This window comes from Marmota marmota, unplaced genomic scaffold (genome assembly GCF_001458135.2).
Source record: "Marmota marmota marmota unplaced genomic scaffold, marMar, whole genome shotgun sequence".
Taxonomy (NCBI): Eukaryota; Metazoa; Chordata; class Mammalia; order Rodentia; family Sciuridae; genus Marmota; species Marmota marmota.
In genome coordinates, this window is record NW_026000272.1 from 13,825,615 (window position 1) to 13,853,255 (window position 27,641).

At 36.1% G+C, this 27,641-nt stretch overlaps 1 protein-coding gene across 4 annotated transcripts in view; it reads right to left on the reverse strand.

The window, feature by feature from the left end:
- Adgrg4 (adhesion G protein-coupled receptor G4) overlaps window positions 1-27,641 on the reverse strand; it is a 115,636-nt gene that overhangs the window by 34,097 nt on the left and 53,898 nt on the right. For all 4 annotated transcript variants that reach the window (XM_048796977.1, XM_048796978.1, XM_048796976.1 and 1 more), the window contains 9 exons: window positions 26,429-26,529; window positions 24,486-24,550; window positions 22,146-22,185; window positions 21,108-21,151; window positions 18,037-18,200; window positions 16,771-16,903; window positions 14,905-15,023; window positions 6,525-6,741; window positions 5,382-5,544 (listed from right to left, as the gene is read on the reverse strand). In XM_048796977.1, coding sequence (XP_048652934.1) covers window positions 5,382-5,544; window positions 6,525-6,741; window positions 14,905-15,023; window positions 16,771-16,903; window positions 18,037-18,200; window positions 21,108-21,151; window positions 22,146-22,185; window positions 24,486-24,550; window positions 26,429-26,529 — 1,046 coding nt within the window. The remainder of the gene's footprint in view (window positions 1-5,381; window positions 5,545-6,524; window positions 6,742-14,904; window positions 15,024-16,770; window positions 16,904-18,036; window positions 18,201-21,107; window positions 21,152-22,145; window positions 22,186-24,485; window positions 24,551-26,428; window positions 26,530-27,641) is intronic.

Consider the following 27,641-nt stretch of genomic DNA (forward strand, 5'->3'; position numbering starts at 1 on the left):
ACACACACACACACACACACACACACACACCACAAGCCAAGACATGATCCTGGTGCACACAGATGTAGATACACAGAGAGAGAGAGAGAGAGAGAGAGAGAGAGAGAGAGAGAGAGCTTTTTCCTTTCCAAGCCTATCTTTGAGCTTCTCTCTCCTTAACCCACTTCCACCTGGGTAATACCAGAGGTGGGAAGAGGAATGACAAATTAGGTGATCTATCCTGATTCTCAGAAATAAAGTCCAGTCTTGGAAATCAGGCCTCTTTTCCCACATAGAGTTCTTAAAATGAAAACAAAACAACGACAAAAATCAGCCAATGGCTTTAGGCACTTGCCAATAGTTTGTTGAACAACACTCTCATTAAAAGTGAGGCAGAAAAAAGTCAGAGAAGCTTGTGGCTTCAGAAAAAAAAGGCATAAAAGGGGCTTTATCAAAAATTACACTGGAAACACAGTTGTAAACCTGTTCTCTCCCAGAGAAAAACAGGGTTCATGAGCACCCTTGTTTAAGCATGCTTGTATTATAACAAGAAACAGAGGTTCAAACAAGTTATGTGACTTGTCCAAGATCATAAAGCTAGGATGTGGCTGAACAAAGATACATATGATTTTAGTTTAACATTTTTTTCTATTATCTATGCTCCCTCTCAAGAAGCTATTACCTAGTTGGTGTATAATGGGAGTACGAAACTTTACAATATTTCTAAAAATGACTTATGAAACCAAAAGCTATAAATGGCTCCTTCTTCCCTAGCACAAATGATCTCTGCTCAGGCAATCAAGTATCACAGAAAGGTAATGTTTTAGCTTCAAAATGTACACAGTTTGGTACCAAAAGTGTGATTTAGGTTAGTTGATTTATTCACCAACTTTATAATAAAAAATTATATATGTAAATAAAATACAATGGGAAGTCACCATCTGCTTCTAGTATGGCTAAGCAGCTCTTAACAGATTTGATGCCCACTACATATAACAACTATATAAACTAACAATGGCTTGAAGTCACTGGAAAATGAACAAAAGCAGACAAAATCTGGAGAAGAGTAGACATTTGAGAAAAGGTAACATCACAGGGTCAGTTGTCTGTTTTCACGCTGTTTGCCTGATGGTGGACAGAAACTAATGCTATAAAGGACATCTAAAGCTCTGAATGAAAGAGGAATTAACACTATACATCAGAGGTTGACAAACTAGTCAGAAGACCACATCTTACCAAAGGTTTGCCTTTATATCACCTTGAAGTAAAAATGGACTTTATATTTCATTGCTTCAAGATTGTACAATATAGAGAGAGAAGAGAAGAGAAACAAACACTAATAAATAAGAACCCACAATAGAAAGAGACCACTTATGGCATACAAAGCCAAAAATATTTGTTACCTGCCCTTTAGAGAATAAAATCCTACAATAAATAAAGACTCCAAGTATGGAACATTACTCAGCATTAAAAGAGAGTAAAATCATGGTATTTGCAGGTAAATGGATGGAATTAGAGAATGTCATGCTAAGTGAAGTTAGCTAATCCCAAAAAACCAAATGCTGAATGTTTTCTCTGATATAAAGTGACTGACCCATAATGGGGTAGGGAGGGGGAGCATGGGAGGAATAGAGGAACTCTAGACAGGGCAGAGTGGTGGAAGGGAAAGGGAGGGGGTTGTTAATAATGGTGGAATGTGATGATCATTATTATCCAAAGTACATGAATGAAGACACAAATTGGTGTAAATATACTTTGTATACAACCAGAGATATGAAAAAATTGTACTTTATATGTGTAATAAGAATTGTAATGTATTCTGCTGTCATATATAAATCAAATAAATAAATAAATACATAAATACTAAATCAGACAAAAGATGAACTAGAAAATCTGAATGGCACTATATCCATTAAATAGTTTGAATCAGGGCTAGGGTTGTAGCTCAGTGGTAGAGCTCTCACCTAGCATGTGCAAGGTGCTGGGTTCGATCCTCAGCACCACATAAAAAATAAATAAAATAAAGGCATTGTGTCCGAGTACAATTTAAAATATATTTAAAAATAGTTTGAATTAGCTATTAATGATTTCCCATAAAGAAGTTGGGGGGGGGCAGGAGGAAGGGGAGATGCAATGAAAGTAAAAGGGGAAACATTAGGGTAGAGGAATGGGTTCAGGTTGGGAGGAGGTAGAGAAGATATTGGGAAGTAAAATGGATCAAACTATGCTTTTATGTAGAAGAAACATGTCACAATGAAACCCACCATTCCGTATGATTAATATCACCAATGATTTTATTTTAATTTTCCTTAAGAATGAATCTCATCAATCATTTAGTGTATAAATAACACCAATGTTTCCTAAAGTACTTCTGAAAGTAGAACAGGGACCATTTCCCAACTCACTTTTATAAAGCTGGCAAGATCTTAAAGTTTGTTTGTTTGTTTGTTTGTTTGGTACTGGGGATTGAACTCAGGGGTGCTTTACAACCAAGCTATATCCCCCAGGACTTTTTATTTTTAGACAGGGTCTTTCTAAATTTCTGAGTCTGGCCTCAACCTTGTGATTCTCCCACCTCCCAGGTTGCTGGGATTACACACATATGGCACTGAGCCCAGCCTAAATCCAAAGTCTGACAGAAATTATTTTAAAAAACCAGGAGTTTAAGGTCAGCCTGGGCAGCATAGCAAGACCCCAGGTTAAAATAATAGTAATTTCTTCAGTCAAATAAATGACATCTTAAAAATAAAAATAGGACTAACATAAAGGTAATGGTAAAATAGTGAATTTATTCATCTAATGTCAAAAAAAAGACAAAGATGCCCACTTTAACCACATCTATTCAATATCTTACCAGAAGTATTAGACATCAAAATAATCCCAAAAGAAAAAGGAATAAAAGAAATAAATATCAGTAAGGAAGTCATAAAACTCTCTATTGTCAGATAGCGTTGTTTTATTTAAAGTCCTAAGGAATCTACAAAACAACTACTATAACAAAAAAGTGAATCTAGCAAATTCATAGGCTACATAAATTATATATAATTATATATAATTATTCCCAGGTATTTATTCAGCAAATAATTAGTAAGTCAATTTTTAAAACTATTTCATTTACAATAACATAAAAACCATAAAATAGGAATAAATTTATCAAAGAAATCATACAATGCCTCTCCACGTAAAACTATAAAATGGTGTTGAGAGAAATTTTAGTGGACCTGGGTGTTACTGGATTAGAAAACTCAATGTTGTTAAGATATAAATTCTTCCAAAATTAATCAATAGCTTCCATCCCAATCATAATCTCAGTAAACTTTTTACACAAATTGATAAACAAATGTAAACATTCATATGGACATGAAAAAGGCTTAGAACAGCTGAAGTGATCTTGAAAAAGAACAAAGTTAAAGGACTCACACTACTGACTTCACGACTGAAGACAACACCAAGACAGAATCTACAAAATATAAATGCAACAGAAAAGAAAAGCTAGAAACAGACCTACATTACATAACTGTTATTTTTTTTAATTATTAGTTTGAGGTTTTTGTTTGTTTGTTTGTTTTTTGTTTTGGCCAAAGTACCAAAACAAGCCAATGGGAAAGGGAAAGTTTTCAATAAATAGAGCTGGAAAAACTAGATATCCACATGGAATGAAATTATCCCCAACCCCTAACTCACACCTTGTACAAACATTCATTCAATTAACTAGGATTATCATTCTCAATATAAAAGCTGAAACCAAAGATATGTTAAGGGAAAGCATAGAAGAATATCATCATGACTTGCTGGCAGACAGGATATTTAGGTAAACAATATATGGTTATTCATAAGAGAAAAAACTATAAATGAGACCTTATGAAATTATAAACTTCGGCTCATTGAAAGACACCACTGAGAAGAAAAATAGGCAAGATACAGAGAAAATACTTTCAAAACTTGTATCTGATGAATGACCTGAGCCAGAATATATTGAAAATACTTACACCTCTACAAGAAGGTAAACAAGCCAAGTTAAAAATGGGCAAAGGATTTTGACAGTATTTGACTAAAGAAGATGTATGAATGGTCATTACAAAAATAAACAATTACTCCACATCATTATCCACTTTAAAAATCAATATGACAGCTTGTTATAAATTTAAACATATAACCAGTGAGCCAGCCATTCCATTCCTAGGTATTTATTCAAGAATTATGAAAACATATGTCCATGCAAAGACTTACACAAATGCTCATAATAGCATTGTTCATAATAGCTCCAAATTGAAAACAATGCAAGTGTTCATCAACAGAATAGACAAACAATATATGGCATATATATTAAATGGAATATTATTCAGAAATACAAAGGAAAAAACTATGGGAAAAGGGGTGACTCTCAAAAAAAAACATACTGCTACATGAAAGAAGTCTTACAGAAGAGAATACATATTATAATGATTCTATTTGTATAAAGTTCTAAAACAGAAATAATCTATGGTGGGAAAATATCAGAACAGTGGTGACCCTGGAGGTAGCAGTTTCAGGGATTGAATGGGGAGGAGCATAAGGGATTTTCAGAAGTGATAGTGATATCTATATCTTGATAGGGTTTGGGGTTGTACAGATTATAATGTAAACTCAGGATTTATACATTTTACCATAAGTATAAAAAATGTCTGGTCACTCAAATTTTTTTCAGGGGTATTGGTGGCTTATGATCTGCCAAATGCTGAGGTAGTATGATATAGTAAAAAGGGACCAGACTATTTTTTCATAACAAATATATAACAATTGTACATATTTATAGGGCACAGTCTGATATTTTGATACACAGGTGATGATAAAATCATGGTAATTAGCATATCTATCACTTCAAACATTTATAATTTCTTTGTATTAAATATTCTGGGCCCAGATTCTAAAGCTAGACAGAAAGATTTGGATTCTGACTTAGTCATGAGGCTGTATTTCCTTAGACAAATTAACTTCTCTGTTTCCTCATCTATAAACAGTAGCACAATGCTCAACATATAATAAATGTTCCATAAATGATGGAAAATAATAAACTGACATTTGAGATAATGTCAGGTCACAGGGCTAAAAGTAGCATCATCACACATCTCACAGACACCATTTCAATTAAGATGGTAGCCCCCTGAGGGTTACATATGAATCTTTTCTGGGATATATGCATTTTTAAAAGGTCTCCTGAAGAGTTAAACTTTAAGAGTGTCCTGCAGGGCTGGGGATATGACTGAGTGGTAGAGTGCTTGCCTGGCATGCATGAAGTCCTGGGTTCCATTCCCAGAACTACAAGAAAAACAGTGCCCTCTTTTCTTTCCCTCCTAACAAGTAAATAAAGACTTGAAAGAGTGTGTGACCAATTGGTTCTCAGTTTCCAAAGCTGCACTCACCTGAGGGTCTGCACCTTCTTCATAGGAGGGGATGCCAAAGGCCATACCTTTGAAAGTATGATCCACCCGTAGCACAGCCAAAGCCAACCTGGTCACAGTAAGATTTGCTGTCCTCCCAGAAAATTCCATCTTGTGACCAGCACGCTCAATTATCCTCAGAATTCTATCAGGAAAGTGTAAAGAAGAGTCTTCTTACTTTTTAAAATATAAAACCCATCCCCTGACAAGATATCCTCATTGTGAGACTGTATTTTAATCCCCATCTTTATATTCCTCAGGAATTATTAGACAAGAGCACTGGTTTGGGAACAAGACAGCCTGAGATCTACACGTTAGCTCCTCTAATTTCTAACTGTGTGTGCAAGTAAAGTGACCTCACTGAGCTTCAGTTTTCTCCTCTATAGAGTCAGATGTAATCACACATCTCAAAAGATCATTTTGAAAAATAAATGAAATTGTTGTTTGTAAATCCAGATCCTTCAGGGCACATAGACCTTATGAGAAGTTTGGCTTTTATTTTATTTGGCATGTAATGAAATGGCACCCTAGTGGTTTAAAAGCAAAAGAATGACATGATATGATAAATGCATTGAAAGATCACTCTATTACATAGAAGATGGACTGTTAGGGGCAAGAGTGCAGGCAGATAGATCAATTGGGAGGCTATTTTAGATGATCAAGGAAGAGAAATAAGACTAGGCCTGGAGATGGAGACAAGTAGATGGATTTCCACCAGAATATTTAAGATATTTTAAAATACATATAGAGTGCCTCATGTAAGAGTCATGTTATTTTATTGGCTATGAGCTATAGGGTGGTAAATAGCATGATTCTCCCACTTTTCAGATTAGCACTGGTTGGGTACATTTTAAAGAAATGCAGAACCCTGGGGGAGTGGCATGATGGGGAAATAAATTGGAAGTTTAGTTTGGAGTCACTATTTACTTGAAAAGATGTTGTTATGACTAAGACTCAATTCAATTTGAATTCACTATTTCACAACTGGGATTAGAGTTAAATGACCTCACTGTGCTGTACTAAATCAGCTTTCAATGCATAAAACTGTTGAGGACTGTAGGCTAAGGAAGTAATAATATGTCACTTAAATTATGTGAAATAATTTACCAAAGCATTAGTACTTACTCATTGCTTACTTGATGTAGATTGGAGGTTGAATCGTTTTGCTTTTCCAAAACAGCATTGATTATTTGTAATATAATCTGGGTTAGGTTCATACTTATCTCATCACACTTTGAAATCTCAGCTACTTTATAAACAATAATCTTCGTCTCTTCTTCATCCAGAGGTGGAGATTCATTTATCAGATTTAAAATGTGTTCTGCAACATCATCTGCATTCTCTGGGGAAGCAAAACAGAAATGCACCATCTACATTATCATACTTAGTTTTGGACCATGCTGGTCTGCTTCCTTCCCTTTAAAAAATAAAGGCAGTAAAATCGTAATACATGCCAAAGTAACAAAGTTTGCAGAAGGGAAACATTGTATCTCAATTTCTACAGCAAATATAGTCCCAGAAAGTGGCACACAAATCAAGTTTTTATTCATTAAAACCCTTTTTTAAATGCACTAGGGAAATCTTTTTGTCACTGAAGAATTATCTTGAAATTTGATTCTAATTAAGTTAAGACTTCGAAGTGTTGGATTGAGTTAAGTAGATTCCATCTGTACTCAAATATCAGCAAACACAGTCTATGATTTCCCAGTCAAGGGTAGTGAGTACAATTTCCTGTCAAGAACCAGCAACCCACACAGCAAAAAAGCAAATATGGACCACATAATAAAAAGCAATTAATTTAGAATTTCTAGAGAGTAAGAACAATAGACATTAACCCGCCCACTTTTTTCTTCACTTTTTATAATGGAAATTTTGAAGCATACGCAAAAGTAGAAGAATAGTATAATGAATCTCCATGTACTTCATGAATCACCCAACTTCAACAATTGTCAATGAGAGGCTAATCTTATTTTATCTACTGTCTCACCCACATTCTTCCTAAGCCCAGATTATTTTAAAGCAAGTCCTAGACATCATATCATTTCATTCATAAATAATTTAATACATGTCTTTTTTTCTGTGTTTTTTACTGGTGCATTATAATTATTGATAAAAATGGGATTTTTTGTTACATAGTCATGCATGCAGACGATGTAACAATATAACTAGGATATATCTTTTAAAAAAACTTTCATTTGTCTTAACCATGATTCTAATTAAATTAAATTTAAGTTGAAAAATTTGCAGTAATATTTACAAATATAAAATATCCTATCAGTGTTCAAGTATCCTTAACTATCTCATAATTTTTAAAAATAATTGCTTTGTCTGAATTATCACCTACTTTTTTGGGAAAGAGTATTACTATTTATTCAGGAAATATTAAATTAGTATCTATTTCGTGAAAATCACTGGTCTAGGTGCATAAGAGAATATGCATACATAAAACAGACAAGGAAAACAATTGAAAAATATAGTCTGTTAGGAAAATTTCCAGAGATTACAATTGTGACATATTTGAGTCAGTTATATTGCATATGAACAACTGAGTTTGAGAAAACAATATAATATCACATAAAATTCGCTCTCTGTTTCTCTCTCTCTCTTCATCCCTCCCTCCCTCTCTTTTATGGTCCTCCATGGTCGTCAGCATCTCTTCAAATCTCTCCCCTACCTCAATCAAGCTCCCTATAACTTTACCCCTAACAAAGCTAGCATAGAGTGTTTTTCCCTCTCTTCCCTTTCCCCCATTTTCTTGCTCTATTCTTTTTTGTTCTACAAACAACTCTGCCCTCATCAATGTAAATTAAGCAAACTTAACTGAGGTCCTCTGAATAGCCCCCACTCCACAGTGGCTTATGTAGGAGCTGAGTTGGCAAAAACAGGGTTCTCCCTGAGGAGATGGGAACAAGGGGGGACATTGACTAAGTATGTAGTTGTTTCTAAACTAATATTTTGTCCCTATTAAAATCTTTCCTTGGGTCAGTTAAACAAATTGAGAAAACTATAAGACTAGGGATAGAAGAAAAATATGGTGAGCTTATTCATGGATCTTTCTACCGCTCTTGTTAAATTGTTCAAGCTCTGTTGAAAATGGAATAGCTGGAGCTGCCTAGTCATGATTCTTCAGGCTTCAGTGGTGTGACTTCACTTCACATAGTCCCTGCTGTGGCAGAATGAAAGTAAACAACAGGCCAATGGGAGCCTAACTATTCTGTGGAAAGTAATTACAGACTTTTCATCTGGAGTTATACAATTTTTAAGGAAAATTCAGGCTAAATTATATTTATTGTGTAAAACTTCTAGGTCCCCAAACAAAAGCAATAAAATGAATCTTCTTTTATTGGTTGCAGAATATTGCTTGAAATAGCATTACAATTAATCTGCCAATAATTGCAACAATCAAAACAATAATAATAACATGCATTATTACTGACTAATTTCTGGGAGTTAATGTTCTAGTTACCTGTTGCTACATAACAAATCACCCCAAAAATTAATGGCTTAAAACAACATTAATTATTATCTTTCATGGCTCTGTTGTTAGATTCAACCAAGCAGTTCTAACTTGGGATCTTTCATGCAGCTGCAGTCAGGTGGCAGCTGGGGCTAGAGACATCTGAAGGCTTGGACTGGGCTGCAAATTCAAAATGGTGCATTCACATGGCTGTTAGTTGATGCTGATCATGTGTTGGTCATTGGGGATTCTCTACATTCCCTACCCATGACCTCTCTCAGTGTTGTGCTAGATCCAGATGTGAGGTATTAGAGCTGGTTTGTACTAGCTCATGGGAACCTGTCACAAATTTGGGTGAATTTTGTGAACTGGTTATTAAGCAGACAGATCACTAAAACTTAAATTCTATAAATGTACAATTAAGTGAATTATATTCAAAACAATGGTGATACTCAAAACCATAAGTTCTGAGAGGCAGCATCCCAAATGAAAATGTATCAAGAGGAAAGAAAACTTTCAGTCCTTTTAAAAGTTGATCACATAATTGGCAACATCTCTATTTCCCAATTCTACCATACTTTGCAGTCACAAGCCATCCTCGCTTGAAGAGGAAGGAATAAAATGATGTATGGCATTTTGGAAACAAGATACAACAGTAAGGCATTACACATGCATTTTCTCACCACAATAATTCTATGTGATGAGTTCTCATATTATCTCCCTTTATACAGATTGAGAAATTCTAATCTACTCTGATTCCAGAGCTTGAATTCTCCAATATCACTTTTTACTATAGCATCTTCTTCTTAATTTCTTCATATTGTTAGGCACTGGACTAGCAGGAGGTCTACTTGACCTACTGGAAATTGAACACAGGGCCTCTGGCATGCAAGGCTTATATTTTACCACTGAGCTATGTCCCCAGCTAGTATCATTCGTCCTTAGTCACACACAATCCTGCCCTGATGGCAGGAGGACATGGATAGGAGAGAATTTTGTGATGTCTTAGCCAACTGGTGTATCTTCACTGTCATGTGAGTAACCCAAACTAAGAACAGAAAAGGCCTCAAAGAACTTTGAAATAAGGATGCCTTTTCTAACTCTGTGATTACTGAGGAGGTAAGAAAAATGAGCAGTCAAGTGGAAGAACTAAAAAGTTTTTGTCCAACTAAGATTCAACCATGATATCTAATACTTGTCAACAAGATTAAAAACTAATGAAAATAAATTATTCCAACATGAATATGTTTTTCTTTCCTTTACATTGCACCCATTTTTCACTAAGCTCCTAACTTACAAGAAGAGAATTACTCCAAAGCTAAAAAACTTGATAGTTTATTTTTCAGTTATGTACATTACAATCACCATCCAACTGTCCTTTAGCTCCACAGTAGTGTATGTATGTGTGTGTATGTGTATAGATATATGGATGTAATGACTTCTCACAGTCAATTTTCTAAAAATCCGAACTTGATACAGTGCTTTTGTTGTTGTTATGGCTGTTTTTAAACTTTTTCTTCCACAAGAGAAAATTCTATTAGCATGTCTAAAGAAAATGTGTCACTCAGAAGGAGGCAGGTCAGCGTGAAACACAGACCTTTCTATCTTTCCTCCCACTCACTATAAGCTGCAACACTCCCTACTGCCCTGACTCATGAGTTCTGAACTAGGAACCATCAAAGTTGTGCTTGTTTTTCTAATTCTTCTAGATATTCCTGGACAAGGGTCTTAATTTTCTATCTTCCACAAGGAAGATAAGTCCAAGAAGTTCACTGCCTCCAGGCCAATTTCCTGGCTCTTCTGCAAGGCACTGGAGTGCTTATGCCTCAATTTTTGACAATTCATTATGGCAGAGACCCAATTTATGCAGTAAAGCCACATCTGATAACTGGCATAGAAATTGAAATTTAGTTTTTCCCTTTCATTTTTATTAAGATCATTTTTACTAGTGCATTACAATTGTACATAATATTCAGCTTCATTGTCACATATTCATAAGTGCACAAACGTAATTTGGTCAAACTAATTCCCAGGTACCTTCCTTTTTCCTCCCTTCCTCTCTCTCTCAGGCCCCCTTCCTCTACTCCACTGGTCTCCCTTCTATTTTCATGAGATTCTCCTTTCTTTTTTCTCTCTGGCTTCCACATATGAAAAAAAAAAAAACATGAAGTCCTTGACTTTCTGCTTCCTGCAAATCACATGATTGCATTCTTCTTTATGACTGAGCAAAACTCCATTGTGCATATATACCACATTTTCCTTATCCATTCAAACTCAATGTCTGATGAGGCTCCACTCCCTGGTTCATAGACAATGATCTCTTCACTATAATTTCAGATGATGGAAGGTACAGACAAGCTCCCTCAGCCCTCTTTTATAAGGGCACTAATCTTATTCATGAGAGCTCCACTTTCATGACCTAATCACCTACCATAAGGTCACCTTGGGATAAGGATTTTAACATATAAATTTGGTGATGGGGCATAAACATTCATTGTATACCATACACCTCACCAAAAAAAGATATACAGATGACAAGTAAGTTATGAAAAGATATTCAACTTCACACATCATTAGGGAATTGAAAATTAAAGACACAATGAGATACCATCACACACCTATTAGAACGATCAAAATCCAAAACAGTGACAACATAAAATGCTGGTAGAGATGTGGAGCAACAGGAACTCTCATTCACTGCTGATGGGAATTAAAATAATACAGCCACTTTGGAAGATATGACAGTTTCTTACAAAACTTAACATGCTCTTAGTATTTAATTCAGCAATTTCACTCCTTGGTATTTACCCAAATTAGTTGAAAACAAATCCATATAAAAACATGCACACTGATGTTTATAGCAGTCTTATTCATAATTGCTCAAATATGGAAACAACCAAGATTTGTTTCCGTAGATAACCAAATAAATAAAATGTAGTACTTTCAGACAATGGGATATTATGCAGTGCTAAAAAGAAATAAGCTATCAAGCCATGACAAGACATGAAAGAACCTTAAATGCATATAACTAAGTTAAAGAAGCCAACCTGAAAAGGCTATATGCCATATAATTTCAACTACATGACATTCTAGAAAAGGCAAAAACGGAGACAATAGAAAGATCAGTGGTTTCCAGGGGTTAGTTGGAAGTGTGGAATGAATAAGTGAAGCACAGAGAATTTTTAGGGTAGTGAATTGATTGTGAATGATACAATTGTTCAAATAAACAACTCTAAAAGTGAATATTAATGGAAACTATGAACTTTTAGCGATTATGATTTTTCAGGGTAGGTTTATTAGTTGTAACTAATGTAGCACTCTGGTGAGGGTTGTTGATGGTGAGGGCTAGCTGTTCATGTGTCAAGGGGGTGTGCATACGGGAATTTTGTTTTCTGTTCAATTTTGCTGTGAACCTGAAATTCCTCCAAATGAAGAAACTATTTTAATAATCAACAAAATTCAAAATCTTTTAGCTAACCAAGACGAAAAGAGAAGATACAAATTACCAAAATCAGGAATGAAGGTGCCCATGTTAGGGGGAGGCATTACCACCAACCATAGTTTAAAATGAACCATAATGAGTGTTTACAAATATGTAAGAAAAGTGGAATCTTTGGACAGTGTTGGCATGATGTAAGATGGTACAGCAGCTGTGGGAAAGTTCTGCAGTCCTCCAAAGGCTAATTGTAGGGTTACTATAGGAACCAAGCAATTCTACACTTCAATATACATAACAGAAGTAAACACAGATCTACAAAAAAGGAAATGAAATTCCTACACATGCTACAACATGGACAAACCTCCAAAACATTATGAAACGCTTAGATTCAGAGAGATACAAAGTGGACGCATGCTGGACAAGAACTGAAAGAGAGATAAATAGACTGCTAATGGGTACAAGGTTTCTTCTTGGGAAAATTAATGATGCTAGTTTCACAAGCTATTGAATGTGCTAAAAAAAAGTCCTCTGAAAAAATACTCTTCTAATTTGTATATATTAAATAGATACAGACATATGAATATCTCTACCAAAAAAATTAAACTACATCGAGACTTCAATTTTTGCTAATCAAATCAACAAAGACCCAAGAGTCTAAAAACTTGCTGTGTTGAGAATAAATTGGTGTAACTATATAGGGAGAATTTTGACATCATCTCAAATAGGATTAACCTAGACATTCCACTTGCAAGAATTTATGCTTCAGTTATACCCTACTTGCACAAATTGTGACATACCTATGATATCCACTACAGCAGTGTTTTTTTTTTTATATTCCCACTAGTAAGTTATCAAAGTACCTGTTTTAGAACAATTTAATCAACACAGCATGTTATTGGCCTTTTAGGTGTTTGGTGATTTGATTAGAAAAATTATATCCCAATGTAGTTTAAAGAGATACACTTTGTTTTGAGTCTCTTTTATCTAACAGTATGGAATACACTAATGAAGTTTCACAAACCAGAATGAAAATTAACATGGTCTATAAATGTAATATGAAAAGAAATGAATCCTTCTATATCAGCTGCTTAGAGAATGCCAGTTCTGAAACATTTTACATACTAATAAAAATATATTTTTAAACATATGCTATTTTTCCTTTTAATAAAAAACACAAATAAGTAAAAACAGTTTGTGATAGTGTTTTTAAAGGAAAATGTTATTGATAATCTAAGTATCCATACATAGAAAAAAGCTTAAATAAATAGGTTATGGAGAGTTTTTTTCAAAAATGGGGAAAGGTTGGTTGATCAATAGGTACTAAGTTACAGTTAGACAGGAGCAAGAAGCTCTGGGGTACTATAGCACAGTAGGGTGTCTACAGATAACAATAATGTACTATACATTTCAGAAAGCTACCAGAAAGTATTTTTAAAGTTTTCACCATAAACAAATGGTAAATGTTTGAGAAAATAAATATATTTAATCTGATTTAAATAGTATGCAATGTTTACGTATATCAAACATCACATAGTACCTCATGAATGTGTACAACTTTTATGTTTTCGTGCCAATTAAAAATAAATTTATTGAATGAACAAATAAATAAATTACCAGTAAATAAACTGCAGCACACTCATGAAATATAATATAGTTAGTGTGGGGGCATGAATAAGCTGTTTATATAACGATATAATAATTCCCTCTCTGTATTGTTAAGAGAAAAGAGTGAGGTACAGAATGGTATGTATGACATGCTCTATCCTGTATACAAAAGAGAGGGAGAGTGTGCATGTACAAATATGGGACAACAAATCCCATCAAAATGTACAACTATAATGCACCAATAAAAAAATCGGAAAAAAAGAGGAAAAAGGGAGGGAGAACATATACAGGCACAAGTGCGTATGGTGTACACATTTCTTTTTTTTTAAGACAGAGAGAGAAAAAAAGAGAAAATTTTTTAATATTTATTTTTTAGTTTTCGGTGGACACAACATCTTTATTTTATTTTTATGTGGTGCTGAGGATCGAACCCAGCACCCTGCACATGCCAGGCAAACGCGCTACCACTTGAGCCACATCCCCAGCCCACAATACCTTTATTTTATTTATTTATTTTTATGTGGTGCTGAGGATCAAACCCAGGGCTTGCATGTGCTAGGTGAGTGCTCTACTGCTAAGCCACAATCCCAGCCCCTACACATTTCTTTATAGATGTGTATACTCTCTCTGTGAATAGTCACTGAATGGCTGGGGCCACCACTGGCAGGGAGATGTTTCACTGTAGATTATTTTTGTCTTTGAATATTGGACTAGATGAGGTATTTATAAATTAAACTTTTTTGCAAAATTTAAAATAAAATGAAAAATAGTAAGTCAAAAATCATAAAACAAAAATACATAAAACAAAATTAAAAACCGTGATAGTCTTAACTTGTCACATCCCCACCACTTCCAGCAACTTAAACTAACTACCTAGTTTCTGAAACTGGATTATTATAGGGTAGATTTTCATTAAACGAGGTTTACCTGTACTCTCTGGTCTCAGGACAAGTAGGCAAACTAGCTAAGGTTCCATTTCTCCGATGTGTACAAAACAATCTTACCGTCACTGATGGTAATATTAGCAAGATCCACAATCTTTTCAGGAAGTCCTTGAAGCAATTTACATTGCTTAAACCTTGGTTTCTCCCACTGAGATTTGCCTGTTTGAATGCTGATTGAACTGAAAAAGAGAGAAGGGAGGAATAAAAGACATCCAAGGATGAAAAAATAGGTCTATCTTTGGCATGCCTTTCCCTGACCCACCCCCAGCCTTCTGGCCAAGATAGCACGGCAGGAATACAGTACTTCTTTGTAAAGTGAAGAAAAATTTGTTCTTTGAGAACAAGTGAAACTAGGGTCAGCAGGTGGGAGGATGACTAGGCAACAGAGATGGGGGAGGGAGGCAGGGCAATGTCTGGCTGATCAAGAGTCAAGGCAGAGATGTCAGTCTGCTGAACATGACTACTTACCTTCATTTCCTCCTCTTACCTCTAATTGTAAAGGGAAATTCTTGTGGGAATGCAGTCTCTAACTCAGCATATAAATTTCCTCTAGGTGATTAGTATAGAACCCTCTGTAGCTCACTGACACTTTCAGCCACCCTTCCCAGTGCCTCATCCAGTTTAACACAGTTCAAGTCAGCCAGCACATTCATTGAGTACCCATTATGTTGTAGGCTGATCCTCCCCTGAGATTTGTGTAGTTCAGTGGTTTCAGATTCTAAATGTTACCTTCTTTAAAATTGGACAAAATATAAGAAAAACTGTATAAACAAAATGGAATGCATCAAACCATCAAGCAAGAACTTATTTTCAACACTTGAGCTGAGCCCAGTGCTGAAAGGACAGAGGCAAAGAAAGACATACAACTTGCCCACCTGACCCCCATCTCCCTGCACAGCAAACAGCACAAGCACAGAGAGAGACACAAGGAAGTGTCCATTGAGTCCAGACTAACAAATGGTCTTTTTGGCTGGAATGCATGGTAAAGGGAGGGGAAGTGGTGAACGAGACAGCAGGAGAGGGAGTCTACAATTTGGAGGACTGCATTTAGGGGTTTGGATTTCTTTCCTGAGTAGGAGTATGACATGATGACAGTTAGCCTTTGGGATAATCATGCTGGCAGCAGTGTGTAATGGAGCTGGGGTAGCTGGTGCTTAGAAGGCGAAGGGACTACTCTAACAGGAGGTGAGAGCTAGTAATGGGCTTGCACCAAGCAGTGGGGTTGGAAAGGAGAGGCTCCATGTGGGCCCTGACTATGGCTGTCAGAACTGCCCTCCTTGAGGACTGATTAGATGTAGGCAGGGAAAGGTAGCATACAGTTGGAGATGTGGCTTTCTAAGGGTGCTTTTAAGCCTCTGTCAAAACCTGCTGTCCTTCTGGTCTTGCCCACTTAAGTTAATGGCATAAACCATTAACAGCAGAGAGTAAGAAAAAAGGGCTGATGATTTTAAAAAGGAAAATGATAAAGTCAACAATAGAAGAGTGATTTAGTAAATTACTATGGCCCATCAACGAGACAGCATCTGAGGCCGATTTTTGAAATAATCATTAAGAAGATGAATGTAAAACACGGAAAATGTTTGATAAACCATTGAGTGAAAGGGTAAATTACATTATGGATTGGAGAACTGAACTGTGATTACCTCCACAGAAAATTTAAAGGCATACAGAGAAAGACAACATGCCAACCTAAAAACAGCTGTGTTCAATGGTGGGATGGTGACTGACTTCTCTCTTTGTCTTCTTGACATTATTTTCTTATTATATTGCATATGTATGTTTAAGTCCACAAGGTGAAGAAAAGAAAGACTGGCAGTAGAGGTGGAGGGGAGGGAGCACGCCCAGAGAAATGACATAGAAACATGCCCCCAACGAAGCGGATCTTTGTGAACGTGAACTAACAATTAGAACTTGGCCGGTACATACCAGATTCTAGTGGCATTTCCATCCTCATTTTTTATGCATCTGGTTTGGGCTGTCTCAGTAGGGTAGGTTAATAGCCACTTATATGTCCCTTTGTATTTAGTGGGTGTTTCGTGGGCTTCACACTTTCCTGGATCTACAGAGAAAATGTATGCACATTTTCAAGGGCAAAAGGCTCTTAAAAGTATCATGAGCATCCATTACGACCCATCATTACTACCCTGCACACACATCAGCAAATAAAAGAGGAGGCTCTTTCTACCAGGCCATTTAAATCAGGCTGCACTGAAAATAGCTTTAAATAGAGTATTCTTGTTTAAATAAGCCATCCAGTATAACCACGGGTTTAGTCCTTTTCATTAAAGCCATCAGCTGACAGGAAAAAAAATTTTTGTTGTTGTTGTTTAAATAGTATATATGCATTAAAAAAATTCCAGTCACATAAAGGGGTGTTAGAGGAAAGCATCAAAAGTATCCACCTGTCAACTGTCCTTCTTTTAAACCACCCATCCCAGTGTTCTCTGTGAGCCAGGAGGTAAAGTACCTTCCTATCACTTTCAGGACACATTTATCAGCATCAGCATCCTTTGCACAATGGGCTGTGCCTGTGCCCTCCCACTTCTCTGCCTCTCATCCCACTCTCTCTCTTGTGCAATCACAGCCTGCCCTCTGCTACTTCATTCATTTGCTGCCAAGGATTGTGAGTAGGAATATCTGTGTATGTCCGGGTTCACTAGAAAGTTTTTATGACAGTCTGTTGGGGCAAGAAACAAAGCTGGCAGCAATGGGAGAGAAGTAGAGTAGACTGGTAGGATTTTACTTTTACCAGTTAAGCATTCCTAATCAGGAAAGGCCTAGGAGAGAAATCTGGGACAGTTCCCAAATCACTTCTCAAGATGAATAGGATGCCTGAATGAAACAATAAATTAGCAAGTATCTATTAGGCATCTATTGTATGTAATAAAAAAGCTCTCCGGGCTTCAGGGTGTTTTGTGCAAGAGAGACAATCCTCCCACACTGTGGGTAGACTGGCCACTGCTAATATCCACAGCTGACAAATGATCTCTTATAAACTCTCAGGCAATCCATTTCTTTCACAAGCTTTTAAAGGTAGAAAGGCCATCAGGACAAGTGGGTACTGCAGATGTGGAAAGGATCATGAAGATGACTTCTCTTCCCTCTGAGCTTAGGGTCCTTACTCTGAATACATCATGAATTTTATAAGAGGGGGAGTGAATTCATACTGAAATACTCAACCAAAATAATTACCTAGCTTTTTCACTGTGATGTGTTCAGACGTTACTAATAATGTGAACTGATCTTGTGTGAAGTTTCCACGTGAGAAGTTGCCATGTATTTTATTTCTGATCTTGATGATCAATTCCGTGGATGCTAAAGAAGAGTCAGCCTTTATGATGACCTGACAAGCACAGCTACAAAATGGGACAAAAAAGAAAATGTGCAGTTATGTCAGCACAGTGCAATTTGGCCTGCAGTGCTGAAATTTGGTATAGTTGCCTTAATTGGTAGTCCATAAATGTCAAACATTTTGTAGATATTAAGTGAAAAATCTTAAGAAATGATGGAAGACAGCATGTTGAAATCTTCTGAAAATTTTTTCTCACAGACAACCGAAAACCTATTTTCAAATGAAATGTCAGCAACATTTATAGTATGTGGAAATTGACTAACCATGAGATTTCTCCAGGAGTTTCTAATAATTAATAGAAAGTATGAAGTGCTCAGGACTTATTATTTCAGAGAAAACCTTCTATCCTTCTGATCTCCAATTTATCCATCATTAGTGCAATATGGCAAATAGACACATGTCCAATTAGTTCATAAAGACATCATCCACAGAAGGCTTATTTCTATAATGGAATAATAATGATGATAATGATAGCTAACATTTGTAGAGCTCTTGCTGCACATGTTTTGAGTCATTTGATCCTCAGAGCAACATTATAAGGTTAATTATTCCCATTCTACAGATGAGGGAGCTGAATTTTAGGGAGATATTTCTCTCAGTCACAAAAACCCATCCAGTGTTTCTGTCCACTAAAACATATGTTATAAAAGAATAGACTGTCCCTGACCTCGACCCATAGAGTGAGGTCCTTAACCCTTGTAAATTCCTCTAATATTTCATTAGGGGAACCTTTTAAAATTCACACTTACCTATATCTCTTTCCTCCATTTCCATTAGTACATGCAGTTTTAAAATATTTTATTAGTACATTATAGTTATTCATAATAGAAGGTTCATTTTCACATAATTGCATGTGCATGAAATATAATTTGCTCAATTTCAGCCCCCAGTATTTCCTTTTACCCTCCCTTCCTCACTCCCCCTTCTCCCTCTCCTCTGCTCTTTAAGTCTTCTTTCTCTCTAGTCATTGTTTTTTAAATTGGTACTTTATAGCTATACATAAGGATGGACTTCACTGTTGGTATATTCATATATGTACACAGCCTAATTTGGTCAATTTAATTCCACTTTTCATCCCTTTTCCCATCCCTTCTCCCTCTTCCTCTATCTCCTTCCTCTTCTCCACTGATCTCCCTTCTATTTTCATGTGATCTCCTCTTTTTCCATTTTGCTCTAGCTTCTTCATACGTGAGAAAATATTTGACCCTTGACTTTCTGAGGCTGGTTTATCTTACATAGCATGATGTTCTCTGGTTCCATCCATTTACTGGAAATGCCATAATTTCACTCTTCTTTGTGATTCAGTAAAACTCCATTATGTATATAAACCACATTTTCTTCATTTACTCATCTGTCCATGGAAATCTGGGCTGGTTCTATAACTGGGCTATTGTGAATTGCACTACTATAAGCATTGGTGTGGCTGTTTCACTAGAGTATGCTGATTTTAGTTCTTTGGGATAAATACCAAGGAGTGGGATGGATGAGTCATATATTTTTGAGGAATCTCCATACTGTTTTCCAGAGTGGTTGTACTAATTTGCAATCCCATCAACAATATGTGAGTATGCCTTTTACCCTACATCCTCACTGGCTTTTATTATTTGTATTCTTGATCACTGACATGGATGGAATGAAATCCCAATGTATTTTTTTTTTTGGTACTAGAGTTGAACTCATAAGTGCTTTACCACTGAGCCACATTCCCAGGCACCCACCACCTTTTTTTTTTTTCTTTTTTAACTTTGAGGGAGAGTCTCGCAAAGTTGCTTAGGACCTCACTTAGTTGTTGAGGCTGGCCTTAAACTTGTTACACTTCTTCCTCATCCTCCTGAATTTCTGGAATTACAGGCACGAGCCACCATGCCTAGCTCAATATAGTTTTGATTTACATTTCCTAAAGATGTAGAATATTTCTTTATATATTTGTTGGCCATTTGTATTTTTTTTTTCTTTTGAGAAGTGTCTTTTTAGTTCTTTTGCCCATTTATTGATTGCATTATTTGGGGGGATGGTGTTAATTTTTTTAGTTCCTTATATATTCTGAGTATTAATCTCCTGTTAGAAGAGTCGCTGGCAAAGATCTTTTCCCATTCTGTAGGCTCTCTTATCACACTCTTGTTTTGTTTGCTGTGCAGAAGATTTTTAATTTGATGCCATCCTACTAATTGATTCTTGGTACATATCGTTTTTTGAAAAACATATTTGCTGAGTTTCCTACCAGTTTTTGAAAGTTAGATGCCTTTACTCAACACTTCTCTGTATATCCAATCTATTTGATTCCTCCCCCTCCCTTGTTCTATATGTGGTGAAGTCCCTGCTCATCCTACACATTGAATTTGAACCCTATCTCTTCTCAGCTTTTGGATTTCCAGTCTGAATAGGAATCCTCTTTTTGAACCTCTCATCTTGCTTGCAACAGACCCTCTATGCCAGCCCCTTGAACATTTCAATGATCTGTTCATGAGGCTTCTTTGGCTATATGTCCATTATGATGTGCACCAAACAGATGAACGGTAGCCAGTGTTCCAGGAGGAGCTGGGCCATGAATCTGAGCAGGACCAGGGATGCTTTCTATGTTGCTGTCATTGTTTTCAATTCTCCTGCTCAGTATTTCATGAACCTTATTGACCACAACAAATAGTATATTCCCCTATCCCCCAATTATAACCACTTTGGACCCCATTTTCTCCTCACTACAAAGAGGCAGCAGGCAGATTGCTAGGCTGTGCTGTGACCAACCAAAGCAACTATTTTGTGAAGGCAAAAGCCCAATTACAGCATCTGTAAAATAACCATCAAGTACTTTGATCTCCTTCTGACATCCCTGACCAACAGGCTGTGCATACGGAATTAAATGGAGGGAAAATCAGAACTAAATGTACCAGCTATGAGTAAGCTCAGCTCCTACCTGTATGGTACATGGGAAATTGTAGGCATTCCTTGCTCTTCTCTCTGTTCCAATGGATGCAAAAGAAAAGTACATAGTCACTGAAACAGGATTAGGAACAGAATCTAAGCTCCTGGATCTAGATATTAACACAGTGGTGACAATAGTAAACATGGAACGTTTAATGCATTCTGAGCCCTTTGCTAAGCACTTAACGTAAGTGAGCTCATTCTATCCTTCTAACAATCCTCATTTTAAAGATGAGAAAATTAAGAAACAGAGGTTGATTAAGTTGTCCCAAATATCACAGCCAGGAATGGAGGAATTCTAGTCCAGGCAGCTTGACCAGATTATCACCAAAAAGCTTTTACAACTACTAGTTGAAGTTTTATTTATATCATGTTATCTATAACGTTAAATTTTAAAATTCTGACAACTACATATAGGAGGTATTTTAAATGATGGTAGATAATGCACTTAATGTATTTTGTATAGTCAAAATATTTACCTCATATTTAAATACCTTAAAAGCTCTGTACTTTCTAATCATTTAAAAATGATACATAAAGTGTACCATTGTAAGACTTTAAGGCACTAAAATAAGTACTGAGATTTGGGACAAGGATGATGGGAGATAACTTTGCCAAACTCTGATTTCACAGCTATACAAATATAGAGGGTAGATTTAAATTTAATATGTGAATACCAGTCTTGCAAACAGTTGTGTCACTCTTAAAAAGGCTGGAAGTTTTGTGAGATCTCTACAATAGAAGAAATTGTAGAGAATAGAAGAAATTCTATGTAACATTTACAATCCCCACGTCATTCCCCATTCTCTTAGTCCACAAAATGTGCTTCAAAAAACTGTCACACTGATAGTTCAGACAAGCAGGGGATGGTTTTTTTAATGGATTGTTGTGGAAGTAATTTAATTTGATATTCAATTGTCAACAATGAATCTTGCCTGATAAAACACCCTTGGGTAAAAGATCTATTTACTAATCTAATACCTGATTATAATATTGGTCTCAGGTAAGTTGATTTTTCAAAATTACTTACAAGAAGTCGGTCCATGGCCATTTCTTCCTCAGAAGTTTTCCTGTATCAAAAGCATCATAAAATTGTATAAAAGTGAAACATAGTACCAACTACACAGGACACAAGATCAGGATGAAGAAATCTCTAAAGCAGAAGAGTAGAATCCTCTCAGCTTCGAATTTAAGTAGTGCTGTGGGTTCAATGGAACACTTGAAATGAACTTGGTCATTACATACCAAAATGGTGGTAAACCTTTGATTCATTAATCCTACTTCCAGGAATCTATTCCATAATTGTACCAGTAATGGTGCATAAAATATATATACTGGGGTAGAAATTACTCAAATGTCTGTCATTAGACAACTGAACACATACATCATATTATGCTCCCACAAAAGAATCTTACATAATTATCAAAATGTATAAGATATATTTGTATGTGTTGGCCCAAAAAGATACAAAATAAGAAAACACTATATATAACAAAACAAGAAAAGAAAGTTGTTAAACAGTACACAGAGTAGGATTCTGTTCTCTTAGTAAACACATGAGAAAAATTTAGAGTAATGTATAAAATAAGTTGTTCAGGTTTTTTTTTTCAGTGCTGAGGATAGGACCCAGGGCCTCATGCATGCTAAGCAGGTGCTCTGTCTCTGATCTATGTCTCCATCCCTCACAGGAGTCCTTAAAGGAGTAGGGAAAAGTGACTTCCCAGGGATTTTCATTTTCTATGTCATATATTTCTGTTAAGTTCTAAGGTTTTACAATGGCCACATCTTACCTTGCAATAAAGAACAATTGTAAACAATTTTGTAAAGGAACATTGTATACCCCAAATATCTCCGATATTGTATTAGTAATTGTTTGGGATTGAAAATTTGTATGTACTTAAAATTAACAATTTGAAGCTTAATCACCTATGAAATATTAGAAAGTGTGGCCTTTTGGAGGTAATTAAGCCAGGAAGCTAGTGCTGTCATGAACATGATTAGTGCCATTGTAAGTAGAGACAGGACAGCTTCCTCTTTCTCTGTTCTCTGCCATGTGAGGACACTATAAACAGAGAAGCCTTTATCTGGACCTGGCCATGCTTTCTTCCCAGTTATCAGACCATAAAAAATAAAATTCTATGGTTTAAGTCACCCAGTCTATTGTATTTTTATTATAGTAGCCCAAACTAAGACAATCATCTATAATGGATTTGCCTACATTATTTTTATATGAACCTCCCACCTATTAATATTTAACATATAAGAAAAAATGAAGTCCAGCTATCAGAAGATAGTCACATTTAGTAATATGGTTTGAATATGATTTATCCCTAATAAATATCATGTTGAGACTTCGCCCCTTAAGTGGCACTCTTGGGAAATGGAGTCTAGTGAGAGGTGTTAGGGCAGAGACATTATAAATGGATTCGTGTCTTTCTCTTGGGAGTGGGTTCTCACTCTCATGGGACTGGATTAGTTATCTGGAGAGTAGATTGTTATAAAATGAGGCTGCCTCTCCTGTTTTACCTCTTCTGCACACACCTGCTCTCACACACCTTCCCCTCTTCACCATGAGTCGAAACAGCACCATGCCCTTACCAGATGTGTCTATCTATATAATTGTTGACTTTCCAACCTTCAGACCCATGAGCCAAAATAAACCTCTTTTCTTTATAAATTACCCAGTCCGAAGTATTCTGATAATGCAACAGAAAATAGAGTAAGACATTTAATGTTTTTTCAAAAAATCAACTGATCATGATTTAACAGAGCCATACCTATTGTTCTGGGTGTCCCTCTAATAGAAAACTAATATATGTGCAGAGAAAAGCACAGGAAGCATTTTTCAGGTGACAGAGAGCCTTTACCATGGTTTCCTTGATACTACTCAGTTTCTGCCTATTTCAATTGCCTCTTGAAATTTGTGCCCCAAGCAAGTCTTGGAGTAGTTGACATTCCTCATTTTAAACATTCCATATTCCCTTTGGAATTTTTAATTCTCAAAAGTGCATCATCTGAAAGTAAAATGTCTTATAAATCTTCACGCATTTGGCCATCTATATATTTTCATCCCTTTAAACCATGATTTCCTTGAGTCACAGATTCATGGAATTTTAGAAACTATACAAGCAGTAGAGATAACTTGGTCTAATTTCAACTTTTTTTTTTGTTTTTTCCTCCTGTTGGCTTTATACCCTGCAGTAAGACAAATTTCTTCCTCATTCCAAAGAGAACTTAGAAAAGAAGATGCAACTATAAATGTGATAGCCCCTAAAGTTGAGGCATACAAAAAGAAATTCCTACTGGATATGAACAGACCCGGAATGCTCTCAAATTGCTCTTCCAACCAGAAAAGATGCCATCCACATACCTGCTTTTTATTTGGATAGCCAGATTAGCAAGGGAAAATTCACTGTCTTGAAATATATAATTCAACTGTAAAAGAAAAGAAACAGAAAATAACTTTTTCATATTCTCACTCTTCTATTTTAACCCAGCAAAGTCACCCGGGACAATGTGATCATTAAGCTGTATTCATTATTTCAGTTGGCTCAACATGTCCATCTGCTCCACTTAGTTTTCCAATTTACATTTTACCTACAGTTATGGGTTTAATTATCCCCCCCAAGTCCAAATGTTGAAGCCCTAACCCCAAATGTGATCATATTTGGAGCTAGAGCCATTAGGGAGGTGATTAAGGTTAAATGAGGTCATAAGAGTGGGTCCCTAATCCAATATAACTGATATTCTTATAAAAAGAGAGAGACCAGAGATGCATGAGCACAGAGGAGATACTAGGCGAAGACACAGCAAGACGGCAGCCATATGCAAGCCAGGGAGAGAGCTCACCAGAAACCAACCCTGACAGCACCTTTATCTTGAATTTCCAGCCTCCAGAACTGTGAGAAAACAAATGCCTGTCTTCCAACCACCCAGTCTGTCAGATCTTCATAAGACGCCATGAGCAGACTGATACACTCACCATCTTCAAGCACTTATAATCATGTTCTACACACTTGAAAATAAGTGTTGATGGGGAGAGGAGAAATAAATATGATCATTCACCATTGAATGGAAGATGCAAGTTGGTATTACCTATCTGGGAGGCCATTTGGTAATAACTCTTTTTTTTTTAAAGAGAGAGAGAGAGAGAGAGAGAATTTTTTTAATATTTATTTTTTTTAGTTTTCAGCGGACACAACATCTTTGTTTGTATGTGGTGCTGAGGATCGAACCCAGGCTGCACGCATGTCAGGCGAGTGCGCTACTGCTTGAGCCACATCCCCAGCCCAGTAATAACTCTTAATATATAAAATATTTTTATATATTTTTTGATGTAACAATTCCAATTCTAGGGATTTACCCTCAAGTGCCTCAAAATTTGTTGCAAGGGCATTGCTCTCAGAAGTGATTAAAAATAGAGAAAAAATAGAAAGAGCCTAAATGTCCACCAATGGATACCTAGATTTGAAAGAAAAAACACTACATTACAACCATATAAGTTAAATCCTATGTATCTGTTAAAGTGTATGAGGTTGATCTATGTTTACTCTCATAAATATGCTCAGAGATAAATGGTTAATGGTTGGGGATATGGCTTAGTGGTGGTACAGTGCTTGTCTAGGAGGCCTAGGGGTTTTTTAATCAGCACTGCAAAAATAAAATTTAAAATATGCATGATTGAGTAAGGGGAACTTAACAGAATCAGTCAGGCCATAATACCATGATTTCAATTATTTATGTGAATAAACACACATGCATTAATGTTATAATATGTATAGAAAAATCTAAAACATCTAAAAGAATATGCTTTAGACCATTAGGAGTAGTTAATGGAAGGAGGAGCAGTAGAGGATATTTGCTTTCTGTTTTAGATACTAATATCTGATAATTTTTTTACAAACCATATGTAATTAGTCTTATTATCAGAAAAATTCAAGGAGAGAGAAAAGTTAAATTGCATAAAACAAAGATACTTAGATACAATGGCACAGAATTTGTCACTGTTCTTCTATTTTACCCCCAAATAGAAAATTTTGGCAAAGACTCAGAAATTGTGTCACTGGAGAGAAATATGCAGATCTAAACAAATGAAAATAATAACATTGCATAAAAGCTTTCAACTATTGGCACTATGAAAGAGATTGCATAGATCCTCACAGTGTTGCTTACAGAATAGATTTGCAATGAAAAAAAAAACTCATTATCTGTGAAATGGTTTATTGATAGAAAAAAGTAAAATCTAGTTTTAATCTACTAACTCTTTGTCACAGAAGTTTATATGTATCATAAATATTCAAAAAAATATTTTACCCAATTTTTTGCCAATTCACTTATAACACTGGTAACAGGGACCCTTGGCTCTTCATCAAAGACAGAGAAGCTCATTTCAATATTGTAGAAGGAAACTGTAACTAAAAAATAAGGAGATTAATTTTATTCATTTAGTTCAAGAAATTTGACTTCTATAAATTTGATTAAAACTGCTCTCCATTTTAAAACAAATGAAACAACAACCTCTAATGCGTAAACTTTGCATAATTTAAATGTAAGGTCAAGAACCATTACTTTTGGTACCATATTCAGAAGCAAAACAGAATGGCATCATACCATTTTTGCTTTAATTATTTAGACATTTTTCTGATTTCTACATAATTGATCAATATTCTACAAATTCCCCCAAATTCTCTACTTTCATTGAACAACAGACTTTCAGTTTATTCAATAGCCAAAATGAACATTATCTCATATTTATACTGAGAAAATAACCTGCATCCTCCCACCTAATCTTCCTTTCTGCTTCAGGGTTTTCTTTCCCTTAAGTTCCTCCTGCTCTTCTGTATTCTATCATTTTCATTTTTGAATAGTGTAAGTTTCAGAGACACACAAAATGGGAACAATATGGAAGTCAAATATTCCCTAGCTATGGATAAGTATTCTTAGTCAGCTGGTTAAAGGGATTGGAGAAGGCTGAGACCTGAGTATGAGGAATTCAAAGGCAGCATAGAATATATTCCAGTGTTTTCTGATGTGTGGTAAACATGGTCAGATCTAGGGCCATATGATCTCTACTGAGTAGGGGAAAATTTTCTAGTATGTTCACATTGGCAGAATCAGTCAGAGCATCAAGAACAAAACGTGGTAGAGGAAGATGGCGGCGAGGGGAGTGCATTGCCCCCGTGTGCTGCTTCACTGTGTGGGAGTATGACAAGTCAGGACGGCTAAAGGATATCTTGTTAGGAATTTCCAGCAATAGTGGGGTGCTCCGGAACCTGGAGGAAGGATTTCCATCGCACGAGGATCGGCTACGGGGACTCAAACGCGAGAGGTTTGTCGCACGGAGGGTAACACTGCTTATTCAGCAAACCGCCCCGCGGCTAGAGTCTGCAGCGCGCGCTGGGAAAGGAGGAGATAGCGATGCAGGGATACAGCGCTGCAGTTTCTGCCAGCCGTGCAAGCACCGTACTCAGGGCTGAATTCTGGGTTCGAGACGGGGGAAGGAAGCGGTCCATCTCGGTTCTCCACA